Source organism: Podarcis melisellensis (genome assembly GCF_964234715.1).
Source record: "Podarcis melisellensis genome assembly, chromosome: 1".
NCBI classification, from domain to species: domain Eukaryota; kingdom Metazoa; phylum Chordata; class Lepidosauria; order Squamata; family Lacertidae; genus Podarcis; species Podarcis melisellensis.
In genome coordinates, this window is record NC_138528.1 from 131,484,272 (window position 1) to 131,501,073 (window position 16,802).

The following is a 16,802-nucleotide window of genomic DNA, read 5'->3' on the forward strand; positions in this document are numbered from 1 at the left end:
CTACAGAAACGGTGGGTGAAGAGGAAGGCAGGAGCTGGGGCAGCCAGTCTCTCCCTATCTGTCTGCAAAGGGATGCTTATTGAATTACAGTGAGGAAATATAAATATTGCTATGAGCGTTAAGGGTGTGTGGCTTTTAAATATAAATTGTATGAAGTTAATTAAATCTGTTGGAAGTTGGTTTGAATGTGATTTTAAAAAAGGTAAGAATGCACTGAATATTTCTGAAATCAGCAGCAAATTGTGTGATTGTTTTTATTTTACCTTGGATTTGGGTGTCGCTGTGGGTTAAACCACAGAGCCTAGGGCTTGCCAATCAGAAGGTTGGTGGTTCGAATCCCCTCGATGGGTGAGCTCCCGTTGTTCGGTCCCTGCTCCTGCCAACCTAGCAGTTTGAAAGCACGAAGTGCAAGTAGATAAATAGGTACTGCTCCGGCGGGAAGGTAAACGGCATTTCCATGTGCTGCTCTGGTTCACCAGAAGCGGCTTTGTCATGCTGGCCACATGACCCGGAAGCTGTATGCCGGCTCCCTCAGCCAATAAAGCGAGATGAGCGCCGCAACCCAAGAGTCGGTCACGACTGGACCTAATGGTCACAGGTCCCTTTACCTTTACCTTTTATTTTAGCTAATAGAATAAGGACCCCCTTCTTCATGCCGTCAACAAGCAAGCAGATCAAGTTAGGTTATTTTGTTTGGATGTGTGCCGGAAAAGTGAATCAACCAGATGACAACGCACAATGAAGAGTGGCTTGTTTAGTTTGCATGGAATCACTTGAGAACCTAATCATAAGAGGCTGGTTTGATTTTGAGCCAAGCCTGTCACTAGCAACCCTTTCTCCATAAATTCCCATAGAGAGTTGCCAGGGCAGACAGAGGGAAGAGCTCTTCTTCTCCTTAGGCTTTCGCTTTTGTAGGGTCCCCTATATTCCAACTTCTAAACAATACTTAACTGAAATGGGAAGCTTGCTTGATTTTGGTGAAGCTGAGAAGTACTGCATGGCTTTCAGCAATCCTCTTGTTCTTGCCATCTGTCATACAATACATGAACAGTCAATACTAGCAATGATGACAATAGGATGTTTGTTTCCCATGCCATAATTAGGCCCGTGTATCTTAAGAGAGTACACTTTGTTTGTTTAAAAGCTCACAAGGAGCCATTGTAATTGCTGGAAGCAAATCAGTATGGGCACCAAACTGGCCAGGCTAGAAAGCGAAGAGGAAGCAGAAACAAAGTAGGAATCTGCCAAATCTCTAAATGTGTGGGCTTTCTTAGACGAGATGGATATTTTTGGTAGTGCTATAAGGCCTGAGCAAGGTTCTAATCTTTAGATGGGCTCAGTTGCTCAGGCAATAGGTGAGTTGCTGCAGGAACAAACTGCATTTACTGCTGATGATACCAATAGCTAAAGAAACCATCAGGTTGAAAATGTACAGAACCTCCAAATCGTAGTTCAATATCTGTACATAAAAAGCCATTTTCCTGGGTTCCCACAGTTTTTGTATGGTCAACCCAACGATGCTGGTATGTGTACATGAATAATATGAACATGTTTCCATTGTTTGGATCTCTGTAAGGTATTTGACAAGGGACGTGGGTGGCGCTGTGGGTAAAACTGCAGCGCCTAGGACTTGCCGATCGCATGGTCGGCGGTTCGAATCCCCGCGGCGGGGTGCGCTCCCGTCACTCAGTCCCAGTGCCTGCCAACCTAGCAGTTCGAAAGCACCCCCGGGTGCAAGTAGATAAATAGGGACCGCTTACCAGCGGGAAGGTAAACGGCATTCCGTGTGCTGCTCTGGTTCGCCAGATGCAGCTTGTCACACTGGCCACGTGACCCAGAAGTGTCTGCGGACAGCGCTGGCTCCCGGCCTCTAGAATGAGATGAGCGCACAACCCTATAGTCTTGCAAGACTGGCTCGTATGGGCAGGGGTACCTTTACCTGTAAGGTATTTGACATACTGTACTGTTGTTGGAAATGAAAGTGAGAAATACACTTGACACAGGCCCTACTCGGGTGGTTGTATTATTCACAAATGCATCCTTGCAGAATGGGATTGCATTATATTTTGAGGCTGTCAGGAGACCCTGCAGCTTGGTAGAATTAGATTGGAATAATCATTTACCATTTCAAAGGCTTTATTTATGTAAGAACTACTTACAGGATGAGTGGAGATGAGAGAGAAAAACAGCAAGCATCTGGTCTCAACAAGTTGGAGGAGAACAAACAAAATGGCTCAGCTTTTAGATGTGGTGTTAACTTAGACATAAAAGATAAAGGTTAAAGGGACCCCTGACCATTAGGTCCACTCGTTGCCGACTCTGGGGTTGTGGTGCTCATTTCGCTTTATTGGGCGAGGGAGCCGGCGTACAGCTTCCGGTTCATGTGGCCAGCATGACTCAGCCGCTTCTGGTGAACCAGAGCAGCGCATGGAAACACTGTTTACCTTCCCGCCGGAGCGGTGCCTATTTATCTACTTGCACTTTGACATGCTTTCAAACTGCTTGGTTGGCAGGAGCAGGGACTGAGCGACGGGAGCTCGCCCCATTGCGGGGATTCGAACCGCTGACCTTGTGATCAGCAAGTCCTAGGCTCTGTGGTTTAACCCACAGCGCCACCCACGTCCCACTAACTTAGACAAACAAGTGCTGGCTAGATTGCTAGATAAAACAGTGCTCCTTCAAACTCTAGATAAGGAAATACAATTGCTTTCTTCCAACAGGGAAAACACAGGACAATACATGAAAGGGGAATCAGATGTGGATTCTAGCATCTGGAATCCCTCATTGTAATCTAAAATTCTGCAATATGCTTAAAAATAAGTGCAGATCGTCAGTTATGGAAGATATGATGGTAACATAACAGTTTGTTTGCCAGGCTGAATTACTGTGTTGAAGCTGGCAGAAGTTTGGAAAATTTGGCAAATACTGTTGCTAGGTGTTGTCATCCCTAAAGCTCCTCAGGTTTTCGTTGTTTTTTCCCCGCTTCCCTACCAATTAAGAACTCCAGGCAGTTGGTTGCTTGGCAACATGTTGCTTGTCTGGGCAGCATAAGTCATAGTGCCAGGAAAGAATTTATTAATGCAAGCAAAATTTCAGTAACTAAAAAATTACCTATTTTGGTTTTCAGATTCAGGGACTCCAATTTACTGGTTTTGTTTCTACTCGTATCTGTATCACCACGGTTCACATATGTAGCCTATAGTATTATCTCTTAAGGTGTGAAATCTTTATTAAGTGGCCATCTTGCTTCTCTGGACCTGAATTAGAATGGCACATATCAACCTGATTAACTAATTTGGTATATTGGATGTCTGAAATGCACATAGCTGGGAGGACTTGGTTCATGGTATGAAGTTTGCAGGCCTCACAGAGGCTTATGGATCCATAGTCCATTCAGGGCATCCTATTATGCCCATTGGGGGTTGGAGCAGGGAGGGTTTGATTTGTGGAAGATGCAAAAATGTCTAGTGACTCCAGATCATGCCATGTGTTGGTGGAGAGGTTGCAAGGAGAGTCTACTGCTGCCAGGATTCTTTCTCAACCGAACGTGGTCTCATTTTGAATGTTGGTGGCTTGCTTGCATGGGGTTCAATCCTCTCCGCTAAAATCTGAATGAATAGTTTGTTAATGGGATGCAGGAGCCTCCCTTCTTGTCACTAATTGGGAGGGAAATATGTTTGTTTGTTTGTTTGCTTGCTTGTTTATTAAATCTGTAGATCTCAGGGTGGTTCACAAAATACATAATAAAAACAATTACAAAAATAATACAAAAACCTCTTCATCCCCTCCTGCAAACACATCAAAAAGAACATAGGATGTTAGTCAGCCCAGTTCCTGGTTGAAAAGGAATGTTTTCACCTACTGCCTAAAGGTGTATAATGAAGGGGCCAGGTGAACCTCCCTGTGGGAAAACATTCCACAGATGGGGAACCACTTCAGAAAAGACCTGGTCTCATGCTGCCACCCTCCAGAGCTCTTGTGGAGGAGGCACATGAAGAAGAGCCTCAGAGGACGATCACAAGGTCCAGATCAGTTCATATGGGAATCGGAGGTCCTTGATGTATTGCGGTCCTGAGCCATTTAGGCCTTACAGCAGCAACTGTAACTTGAGCATCTTGATCATGCTCAAGTTAGTTTTCTCCAGTACTGGCCAGGTTTTTGAGATAAATCACATATTGGAGTTCATTTGGACATCCTGTTTCAAGACAACGCAGGGGAAATACTGATGGGCAGCTTACCATAGGATAGTTTTCTACCATGCTGTTTCTTGGTAATCTGTAATTACTACATATGTTGTATAATCTCTCTGCCTTTTTGCCATGAATTCCAGACGTCATCAATTCTAAGAGTTATTTATGTTCTGTAACAATTTAAAATACTTTGGATTTTTGAGGCATTTTCAGAACAACTTTTAAAAACCTAGATGCTTTTTCAAAGCTATATTTTAAGAAGACCCCACCCCTTCCCTGAACAGGAAAATGTTTCACTAAAAACATTGTACATGTATTTGGAAACCAATGCAAACAACTATATAATCAGAATGATGGCATAGCAATAACATAATAAGCCATCTATTCAATAAACCCAGAACTAGAAAATAGTGGCAAAGTGTAGCAATAGGTGGAACATTTTCCATGCCACAGTAATGGCAAGCCTTGGGGAGGATGGGGGAAAACCTTTCTAAGGAAGTGGGACATAGTTGGATTTTTCCATAGCACTTTTAGCAGCATTTAAGAAATGAGTCAGCTTATCCTGGGTGTAGTCGTTGGCTATCAGTATTTGCCCTTAGAAACAAGGGCTTCTAATTTTCCAGAGCTGCTTCCCCTCACTTCAGCCTCTGATTAATCTCCATTTTGTGCTAGGGATTGGTGAATTGTCAATGTATTTGCCACTTAATGTGACATTGAAGTTAACTTTTAAAATTAAAAGTTAAACTTTTAATATATTGAAATGTAATTTTATCAAGCTGCTTGGGGGAAAGAGGTAGAAATAACTGCTGTGAATGATCAAGACTGGCTTAGCGTTCAAAACAAAATATCTGTTTTATGAACGCTTGATTTTGCATGTAAGCAGATAACGCCCATTAAAATTGAAGCAGGCATTCCACATAGTTAATAATTACAATGGTGTGCTAAAAGGCTTTCAGTGGAAACATGTAGCATATTTATATGTGGTCTATTTTTGACACATGGATGCTGAGTGAGTTGAATCAGTGCATTTATTTATAGATGTAGTTGCTGAAGGAAACCTGTTTTTCAAGTCAGCCTTTTCTTGCATATTACTTAGGCACTTTATGTAAGGGAAAGGTGAAACTAGCTTTGTAGTTGTGAATTCCCCAGTTATGTACAAAGGAATAATATCTTGTCAAATGCCTCATAGACAAAACTCATATATAACCATAATGTTTCATCAGAAAGAAAAACCCAACAGCAACAGTATTGTTTTATTAGGACCAACTAAATTGTCTCTACATGATAAGCAAGATTTTGAGTTCACAAAACAAAACATCTTTTGGCTATTTTTACAAGATGAAGGTAGGGGGTGGTTACTATTCTCATATCTGTAATTAAAGTGCAAAACCTATACCAGCTAGCTAGAGCATGTATTTGAGATTCCAAATGGTTCTCCTTTGCTTTCTATTTTGTATTTACATTTACAAGTGACTCGTGTCAGGCAGGCTAAAGGCCAATCATTGCATCTTTTAGAAATGCCCTTGCGTTACTGATGATATGGCATACTTTTATGCAAACCTTGGAGCTGTAATAGTCAATGTGTGGTGTTCTCCAGATGATGCTGGACTCCAGCTCCCGTCATGCCTGATCTGGAGAGCACCACCTTGGCTATCCCTGCCTTGGAGGGGCTAAAGGTATTCTATTGGATGACAGAACAAGCAGGTATTGAATACTACCAGTGACTAATGGTGAGCATTTTGCGTGAAAGCTTGTTGTTTGCCTACATGTACTTCCCCTCCAGCTAAGGCATGTTCTGCAAGTTTAAACTATGTGGAAATATAGCTTTATTCTTTTTTTCCTTTATGGTAGGCTGAAGCGAGGCTTGCAGCAAAGCGTGCAGCACGAGCTGAAGCACGAGAAATCCGAATGAAGGAACTGGAGAGGCAGCAAAAGGAGGTATGTTAAAGATATTGAGTTGTCTTTCTCTGCAGCCCCAAAATTACTTCTTAATCTTTTGAATGAAACGCAGAAACGGTCCTTTGGGAGCCACAGTTGGTGGTGATTGTAATAAATTTGTTTAATGAATGGAAAATAGATTAAATGTGTGTTAATGGTTCTTCTTGAATATTATTTACTTATTTTGTGTAGCCAAAGCCCTTACGCAAAAGATAAAATACATTACTCAGTTCTTTTTGTAATAATGTAAAATAGAAGAGCCACATTTTTTTCTTTTGAACTATACAGAATTTCCTGTTCCTTAAGATATGGGGGAGGGACCTAGGAAAGCACCTTCTTTGGTCTGAGTATTGTTTCCTTCTCACACATCACTCAACTGAAATGAAATAAACGTAGCATTTGCAACCTCAAAGTAGAATGGTTCTAGCTCTTTGCTTGACAGCTGGAGAGCTATTACTACTTTTGTGTGTTTGATGAATTCAGAATCAATTTGTGCATGCTTACTTGGGAAATAAAAGCAAGAGGAGCATCTGTTGGGCTCGTGCACAGAATTGGCACACCCTTCTAGGTCAATGCTGGCAGTGCCCGCAATAGTCCTGTCCATAGTTTGTATTTAGTCAATGGGTAATATTTTGAAAGCATGCTCTTTTAAGACTACTGTCTCAGATAGTAATAGTAACTGGCCTAAACAGCCTTTCCTCTACAACAGTTGCTTCTATCTGAGTGGAATTCTCCTTTGTAAACTCCACCAGAAGGTTGACATGTCTGTCAAGGGTATTTATATCCACCTGCTGTGCTAGTCCTGAGTAGCAGGATTTCCTAAACAGCAGTAGAGCAAACTCATAGTCCCTGGCAGCAGTATTCTTCCTATTTGTGCTTTCTAAGGGACCTAAGTGAGCAGTTACTGAAAGTGCGGCTGTCTCTAGCTCCATCTAGATTCCACACACCCTTTGGAGTCCTTTCCTGAAATCTGGTGTTTGCTTTTGTCAATTCCTAACTGCATCCTGACCAGTAAATGGGACTACTCTTGCCTCTCTATGGGTGTTGGTAAAACATCCAGTCATGTGTTGAGAACTTAGATGGATTAACACTAAAACTATATCTTCTTCCAAGTGGATGTAGTTCTTGCAATGAGTAACAATGTTCAGTTTCACATACAACAGTAAACGGTAGTTTAAAAAACATGTGCTGGTTCACATGTAATACTAAGCCAGGACTCTGGTTTGTTTCCTCCTTGTGCAGCATGAGTCTGCGCACCAGCATTATGCTTGTTCGTGTTAAATTATAATTTATTGATTTAGCATTGTGTATGAACCAGACCCACCTCTGAGCAGACAATTATCCAACTGGCTATCTCACAACTGGCCCATTTAATCTTACATTTTTGGGTGAAACCAAGTACAATATAGCAATTCTTAGGTTTCTGCCAGAGGCAACAATCAATCCACAGTGTGTGGTAGAAAGAAATTCAAGGAAATATAGTTACTTGTGACTAAAACTGTGCATTCTGGAAATGCCTCTAAGCAGAGTTCGCAGTATTGCTTTTAATTAATGGCTGGTTAAAATGTGGCCTGGATACAGAGTATTTGTCTATAAATCACCAAGTAGTTTCTAGTGTGTGTGTGTGTTATATTAACTGCAAAAAGCAAAAATGTCAATTCTGCATCTCTGACTCTTGATACAGTGGTACCTCGCAAGACGAAATTAATTCGTTCTGCGAGTTTTTTCATCTTGTGAATTTTTCGTCTTGCGAAGCACGGATTCCCATAGGAATGCATTGAAAATCAAACTTGCAAGACGTTTTCGTCTTGCGAAGCAAGCCCATAGGGAAATTCGTCTTGCGAAGCAACTCAAAAAATGAAAAACTCAAAAAATGAAAAACTTGCGAGTTTTTCGTCTTACGAGGCATTCGTCTTGCGAGGTACCACTAGGCGTACAGCTCTCATCTGATGTGGCACAGAGAGGTGCCTAGGCCTTGCACAGCCCTGGTATCACATGGGGATGGGGGCCTTGGTCCCCTCCCTGTGGATTTTCAGTTCATAACAGAGAGAGAACTAGCTATAACTTCTTTTATTTCAAAGTAATCTTGTCTAACTATTTTTTATCTTAAAACAATTGTGTGTGTTGGCTATTTATTGTTTTCAGAAAGTTTAATTGTTAGTTTGCATGATATACTTAATTTGTTTCATAAGTTTCTATGTTTAAGACAGAAAAGTTATCCCCAGGTTAGTTGGACCCCTGTGCTTATATGAAAATCTAAGCAACTGTCTTGAGCAGCACTAAATACCAATTTTATAGAATAAAATTTGACAACGCTCAGAATGTCCCCCAAACATAAAAGAATATTTATACCCCGACCATCTGGCTGGGTTTCCCCAGCCACTCTGGGCAGCTTCCAGCACACATAATAAAACGTGAAGCATGAAAAACATCCTGATACAGGGCTGCTTTCAGATGTCTTCTCAAAGTTGTATAGTTCTTTCTCTCCTTGACATCTGATGTGAGGGCGCCACTGCCGAGAAGACCCTCTGCCTGTTTCCATGTAACTTCGCTTCTCGCAGTGAGGGAACCGCCAACCATCCTGTCAACATCCTTGACAAAACACTACTCCTCCAAAAGAAATAAAAGACAAAAAAGCAGACACAGAAATGTAGGGCAGTCCTTCCCAACCTGGCAATCAAAACAAAGTCGGTTTGGGTAAGAGGGCAGACACCAGGCTGTCTGTCTGGGGATGTCAGATACAGGCAAGGTGGAGGGTCTCTTTCTTAGCTGGAAGGCTAAGAAAGCTGAAACCTACTGTTAATGGGAAAGTGCTTAATAAAAAATAACATAGTGCTTGTATATTAAAGGATACAGTGTGAAGCATTTAAAATTAGATCTAACACGCCTGCATGTAAACTAGAGGGCTAAAGTAGCCAATTACGGGGCGGAGGGGGGAATGTGTATTTTATTGCAACAGGTCATGTTTATATGCTTCCCTGTTTCCCAACAAGTTTTGTTCACGTTTTAAAGATAAGCTATGTCAAGTTGTTGATACACCTGATATGTTTTCATTTCACAACCCAGTGTGATATCACCCACTTAGGTTTTGTTGTTTGTTAATAGGGTGCTGTATTAAGGTCTTTTTTTGTTTGTTTTAAAGGTCAAAGTCTTCTCAATACAGCCTTCTTTTTCTCATTTTTTGAATTTGTTAATTTTGATTATTGAAAACATTGGTAAATTAGCAGAGTTGCTGCTTAATACAATGTTCTTCTGCAGTGTACAAGAGAGAGGGCAATAATCCCAAACGGAAAGGAATCTGAAATGCAATTCCCTGAAGAAAATCCTTCTATGTTAGCTGACATAGGAGAGGCTGTGTGCTTTGAAGCATCTGTCTGAGATAATCATCTTATGTTATTAGGTTCAGAGAGAAAATTACTGCTGAAACTATTAGAAAGGCGTGCTCTGTTTTGTTGAGGGAAATTTTGAATTACTTTTTGTGACACTTTTCTAAGGACTACCCCAAATATTTATTTGGCTCTCTACTTTAGGGCACTTTGCCATTTTACTTTCAGGAGCCGCTTCCGGACACTTTCCCAACTTCAATATATATGACCATCAGTAGTTCGGGGGGGGGGGGCGTTCTCAATGTCAGTTTTTGTGAAAGTCTGCACAGGTCCTAACAGGACATGCAGATACGATTGTTGATGGCAAAAATGGGCAGGAGTACAATTTTCTTTCTTCTGAGCATCTGGAAGCTCTTCCGTATAACATGCTGACTTGGCTATGGAAGTGTACAGAACAGTCATCTACAGTACAAGATTGGGGAGACATTGAAGAACATCCGTCTAATTGGCTAGAATTGCCAGGAAATTACCTTTGTGAAAAACCTTGGAGGATCTTTTTATTCCCTCCCCTCCACCTGTGACAAGATTTCACAGCAGTTGAAGAAACAACGGCAACAAATATCCAATAGCTGGTTAAAACTGAAAAAGCTTTTATGTGCTCATCAAGGAGCAGGGCTGGCTATTTCATTTGAAACATTGCTGTCTCAGAGAACTCTGCCATTTTGCATCATGTGTTCATGCTGCTTTGGTCCTGACAGTTGCCACTGCCCTCCACAAAGAGAGACTTCCACTTTATGAGGGCAGCAGCACTAGGCAGGACAAAAAGTAGCATTTGAGTGCAGAGCATGCTTCTGGCCTAGCTGGCTGCTAGGGCTGGACGATAATCTGGTTTTCAACATTGTGATATATCACCAGATAAGCATCACAATATGCTGTTATATCACAATGTTTGAAATAGGGATGGAGCTATGTAGAGGCACTGGCTGGCTTCATGGGTTTTCCTGCCTCGTGATTTTTGCACAGCATGCGCCCACGCGCCCACACATCATGATTCACAATATATTGCCAGGTCAAAAATTATGATAGTGATATCATGATATGGATTTCAAACTGGTTTTGGATGATATATCGCCCAGCCCTAACACACATCCTGATTTGTGATATATTGCCAGGTCAAAAATTATGAAAGCAATCTCTTAATTTGGAGCCTACTGGCTGCTGCACAAAATATGAGAATCCAGACTTTACTCCTTGGCAATAGCACTGAGCACTTGGCTGGGCTCCCCCCAAATTCCCACTCCACCACCTATTGAGGAGGGAAGAACTGGGCAGCGATGGTCACTGGAGAGACCTGGGGGTGGGCATGTGGGCAACTGTCCAGATCATGCACAGCTTCTTTTGACTGAGGGTTACAGAGAATAGTGCTGTGTGCCATCAGCTCCTGCAGGACAGGACTGCCACCAAAAGTCCAAACTTCACTGCTGTAATTAATCTAGAGAGGACTGGGTGATTATTGTATTCTGTTTTGAATGTTATGGAACAGCTTGCAAGCTCTGGGCTACAACACTGTGCTTAAAATGTTTGCTTGAAGTAATTTTCCATAAAGATACTCTTGAAATGTCAGGATCCATTGTTTGCTATTTAAAGTAGAAAGGTCAGGCTGCTTAAAGTGTGATTATGCAACATATGTATGACATGGTATATAGTCAACAGTATGAATTACACAGAGGTAAGGTCGGTATGCTTTTGATATACTTTATGCTGAAACTAGGGGAGCTTGCTTGGACTGGCAAAATTCCTTTTGTGTAATTCTAATTGGATAAGCAGGAAGTGTGGGGTCCCCCCCCCCTTGTGCTAGAAACTTCTGCAGAAGTAAAACTTCTATTGTGTGTGTTAAAGAAAAATGCCCTATTATTGCCTAAAAGTCTTGATTATCATTTGTGTTGGGGATCAAGAATGTATATTCATTGTGAAGAACTTTTTAAATATGTGGTTTATCTTCTGTTATGGGAGCTTATGCTGTGCCTCTGCTCCCCAGCACTGTGTGTCAAGCTTTAAAAATCAACATTTTTCACTGCCTTTTCTGGTGAACTTGAAGTCTGAATATAATGTGAAGCCATCTAATAATACTTCTCAGGATATGGCTACATTAATAAGTTGTAGTGGAAGTTGGGTAGGAAACTATGTGTTCATGTTATTACCGAAGCTTCTATTTGGTCTACCAGAACTGCACAGCCATGCAACTCTGGAGTCCTGTGTCTACCTAAATTACAAGGCCAGCGTTTAAAGAACTGGAAGAGTTATCACACTGCTGGGTTTTAACAATCCAAGAGTCATTCTTTGTGTTTTATATGGATCTCTGTCCACAATATTGGATCCAGTGGAATTACCCTCCACCGCTGAAGCACATTTTGCATTCTTGATAAATAAAAAAAGTTGGCCTTGAACTGTGGTTTATTTCTGCGTTCTCATATATGGGTGTATGTGGAAGAAGAGTTCATTGTGAACTGTACCTACTGAAAGCTATTGCCCTTATTTTTCTCCTTTCTTTCTTTCCTTTTCTTTGCCAATGTAGATCTATCAAATTCAAAAGGTAGGGTTTGCTTAGCCTCTTGTGTGATTGCATGCACTTTTCCTTTTGCATCAGGAAACCTGATGGCACTTGAGAATTAAACCCACTTAAATATGTCAGGTATGCAGCAGGATTTACTTGGAAATTTATCTTTAAGACTCTCTTAATTCTGCTACTATATTAACATCAACTAAAAGTAAACTTGATCTCGTTGTGAGTTGCTCAAATAACAGCTTCTCCCACAGCTAATTTACTGATATAGTACTAATCAGGTGAAATATCACAGGATTTGTTCACAATAATTTCTCTTTTTAACTGTGATTTTTTACTAGGCTCTAAAATGACGGCACGGCTGTGACTTCAAATGCTGAAATAGCACCTACCACACAACACCAGCACACCGGTCCATGTGGATTTGTTTTTAGAGCCATAATTACTTTGCATTCCCAAACGAGGCATGCTTTCAGCCAGTAATTGCGTATGGGAAGATGCCTCGCATAGTGGGTAATTCAAAGTTACCACATTGGAGTGGGTGTTTAACTATGGTGTATGGCTGGAGTTATAACTTAATCTTGGACTAGAGCAGCAGAATGTTAAACTGGAATAGCTGTTGCAGGCAACAAACAGCTTTCAGATTTTGATATACAGTAAAATTAAAATACTCTTTGTGGATCCTAACAGTTTTAGTAGTGTATATTTGTGTGACAGCCCAAGATATGCATATGCAATTATTATCATAGAAGACTAAATCACAAACTGTCTTCATTGGTAAACCTGCTGCTATTTACTAATGAGTCTCCCAGGATTCTGACAATCAGGCTCCTTTTGCTTGGGCAACATTCTGTTCTTTCTTTGCATGCTTTCACTTCAGTGACTGTACTTCCTAATGCTTCTTGAATGGCAGTGTAAATTAGGCAGCTTCTGAAAATGCTGAAGTTGCTTGACTGCTTTAGTCTTGGACTAAAGGAGATACCTCTTCAGAGGCTTGGAGCTGTTATTTCCTGCATTGTGTATGCTAATTGCTCTGTCTCTTATCAAACCAGGTTTGTAGACTTCTCTAAGGCAGTGTTTCCCAACCTTTTTTGGGCAAAGGCACACTTGTTTCATGAAAAAAATCTCGAGGCACACCACCAATAGAAAATGTTAAAAAAATTAACTCTGTGTCTATATTGACTATATATAAAGTAACTCTCTTTAATAGGCATCAAATAAACACAAAGAAAGTATTTTATAATTACTTTATTATGAAATAGTAAGTACCGTATTTTTCGTCCCATAGGACGCTCCGTCCCATAGGACGCACCTACTTTTTTTGGGGGGGGGGGAAATAAAGGAATTTTTTTCCCCTTTATTTCCCCCCAAAAAAAAACCAGGTCGGGGAACAGTGGGATGGCGGTGCTGCACCTCCCCGCTGTCCCCCAAGCTTGTGGGGCTGGCCCATGTCTGCCTGGCGCGAGGGGCGCTCTGCTTCAGCGCGCCCCGGCGGCGGGCGGCAGGCTACAGTCCGCAGCATGGGGAACCCTCTGTTTCAGGGCGCCCCCCGCGCCCCCGGGTGCGCAAGGCTTGCCAACACGAGCGCGGAGCACGGGGCGTCCTCCGAAGGGCGCCCCATGCTCCGCGCTGCCAGCTGCCGCCCGCCAGCCTTGCGCTCTCGGGGGGAGATCCGACTCGCCCGCCTCCCTCCCACGGCACACCAGGCAACGTCTCGCGGCACACTAGTGTGCCGCGGAACACCGGTTGGGAAACACTGCTCTAAGGCTTCAGTCAGTTCCTGGGTGTGGGAGGATGCTGAAGTCCCTTCCAGCAATATACAGTAATGAGCACTGCTGCAAAAGAGGTGTCCATAGTTGTCATTGGGGCATATTGATGGTGCTCATGCCATGGTCACCAATCATATCCTTCCCCACTAACAACTCCCCTCTGTGCAGAGTTACTTTGAAAGTGTGTCCTTTAAAATTGAAATAATGTGTGCCATATTCTCTTATGAGTTCATGTAAATGTTTTAAAAAGAAGAAAACTAGTGCAAAACCACTTGCTCTGACATCACAGAAACACTTGCTTTTTAAATAAATTTGTTTCATTCACTGTTAGAAACTGAGATATGAAAGCTAGGAGCTAAATGGCACCTTAAACCTAGGTCATGGCCGCAACAACAAGAATACAAAGCTGAAAATGAATGAACTGCAGCTAAAATATTATGTCCATTTTTCACATGGTCTAGTCTTCATCTGAAGACTGCAAAAAATGAAGCCTTTCTTCCCCAGCCTTAAACCTTAAACTTCTTAGGGTTTTGAGGGTTGCTCAAAACACTGCTATTCTGTAAGGGGAGCTGAGAGGCAGAACCCATCAGCTTGCCTTACCCTGAAGTGATTTCTTGGAAGTCGAACAGGCAGGAATTTCTCCTCCCACTCCAGCAGTGGCAGTTTTAATCTGAAATCTTAGATGCAGTACTGTGTCCAGAGCTCAGAAATTGCTTGCGGTAATGAAATTCCGAGTCGCAAAATGCGCCTAGAACAATAGGAGTCTCGAACATTGGTTTCATTGAACTCATATACCTCACATTCAAGAGAAACGTATGGCTTATTTCCTTCTGGGCTAACCAGATTCACTACGCTCTTGATGTGGATGGAACTATAGGAAATGTTTGCAATTGGGATTTTCCGTATTGGCCCGAATATAAGCTGTACTTTCCCCCCAAATTCTGACTGAAAAGTTGAAGTGCGGCTTCTATTTGGAACCGAGTGTTGCACGCCCGCCTCCTGGCTCTACCGCCCTGAATGGGGGACGGGGTGGCTGGCGCTATAAAAGGAATAGGATAAAAAGTTTTGCACATTGTTAGTATGGGTTGTTCAGTATTGGCTGCATTCTGTCGGCCCTGCTTACTGATTTTGTGCAACAGCCATACTGCTAGTGGGACCCATTTTGTGTAGTGTAACAGCCAAATCCAGTGGGTGTCTTCTATTTGTTGCATAGCTCCTAGTGCAACTGCTATTCTTATACACTGTGACAGTTAAGCTTTGTGTACTACTGCCCCAAGTGCTTGTGAAATAACGCTAAATCTCAATCTTCTTGTGCTAATGTTACATTGGCCCTCACTCAGTATTTTTACATAATTTGAACTTCAATTAATGGGTATAATTTCACCATTGTAAGAAGCATAAAATTAGTAACTGGGGTCAGTTGCTGAAAAAAACAAATACATTTTAAGGGTGTCTGCAACACTCTAATAGCTAAATAGAAAGCATATAATAACATATTTCAGTAAGCCAACAGAGCTTCTTGTTAAATAGTGTGTCAGGAAGAAATAGGAGTGACTTATCTACTTAAGAGATAAGTAACTGTTTTAATATCTCTACTGGAGTTGGTGTGTCAGGAAGTGTCTCTTCTTTGCAGCTGTGTATTAAATATTAGAGCACAATTGTCGCTCTGCCTAGCATGGAAATGCTTGTCTTCCTCTTAACAATACAGGACAGTTGTTATTCATGGCACCCATCAACCTTCAAGAGAGAGGACTTTTTAGCAGAGGGTTCCCTCAATTTGTAAAAATCCCAATAGAATAAATTTACCTTTCATTCCTGCCCCTGAAACTTAAGTCAAACAAAGTGTGAAGCCACTGTTTTTGCTCAAATGTTCCTTTATAATAAATCTTGACTGAACTGGGTCAGCAATTCAGGCCTGTTGCATCATTCTCCACTTCTTTCTCTATGGAATAATATGCCCTGCTAACAGTGCTCAGCAACCTATTACTGCTGGACTGACTTTAAACAGTGCTGCCATTCTGAACAGAGAAGCTGCCTTGTGGAAAGCAATTTATGCTTCAGTGCCTTCCGAAGAGACGCTCTGGCTTGCAGCCTTGCATGAGCACGTTTGCTTGATCCTTTGTCTGTGTGGTGGTGCAGAGATCCCTTGCCATGCAGGGGTGGGCAACGTGTTGTTTGCAGGGGAGGAGGGGACATGCAACTTCTGAGCTCTCTGGTGCTGGGAGGAGTATCCAGGAGACTGGGCAGTCGTCTTCTCTTCATTTGCTTTCTCTGTTTCTTGAAATTGTCTTCCTCTGGACTGAGGTGATTCAGATGTGCAGAAAAAGAATGATGCATTATGTTTCTGACTTGTCCCTCTCCAGACTGCCATAAGTCCCTTTTAAAGCTCCCCTTTAATGTGGAAAGCAAAGTACTCACAATACATGTTGTGGCTTCACTGTTCCCTCCTGTAATCCTCCCCCTCCTCTTTTGCTTTACAGGTTCTGACCCAAACCCTGTTGTCTTCATTTTTTTCTCATGCATCCATTTTTTAAACTGCACCACTCCACTGTTAACATTTTGCCCTCATAGATATTTGGAATGTTCTTTTTGCCTCTCAAACTGCTCAAAACGTTTCCATCTCCCTCATCTGACTTTTTCTTTGCACTTGGTGCCTCCCCTCCTTTCTTTAATTCCTCTGACTCCATTTCCTATTATCCTTGTATCTTACCTTATTTAGATTGCCAGTCTGTGGGTGTGGATTTTTCTGTATTGCAATTATATTTCTACAGTGCCTATTCTTTTACGTGCTTGATAAACTTACCACACAGATGTTGTTCTCACTTTATGGTATACTTTTTCTGCACATTTGAATCAGAGAAGTAAATGAATACTTTGAACTGATCCTACCTTGGTAGAAGAAACAGGTTCACTGCATGTTTCTCAGTTTCTGGGTCCCTGAAGCATTTTCATACTTTTAAAGGCTCTGGCTAAGATTGAGTACAACAGTGGCCTATGGGGGTGGAGAATGCAGTGT

At 41.9% G+C, this 16,802-nt stretch overlaps 1 protein-coding gene across 18 annotated transcripts in view; it reads left to right on the forward strand.

The window, feature by feature from the left end:
* The window catches only part of LRRFIP1 (LRR binding FLII interacting protein 1), a 105,630-nt gene that overhangs the window by 28,932 nt on the left and 59,896 nt on the right, over positions 1–16,802 (forward strand). For 13 of the 18 annotated variants that reach the window (XM_081906799.1, XM_081906787.1, XM_081906789.1 and 10 more), the window contains exons 2-3: positions 6,042–6,128; positions 12,030–12,047. In XM_081906799.1, the coding sequence (XP_081762925.1) occupies positions 6,042–6,128; positions 12,030–12,047 (105 nt within the window). The remainder of the gene's footprint in view (positions 1–6,041; positions 6,129–12,029; positions 12,048–16,802) is intronic. The other 5 variants (XM_081906790.1, XM_081906792.1, XM_081906785.1 and 2 more) reach the window with 1 other exon arrangement.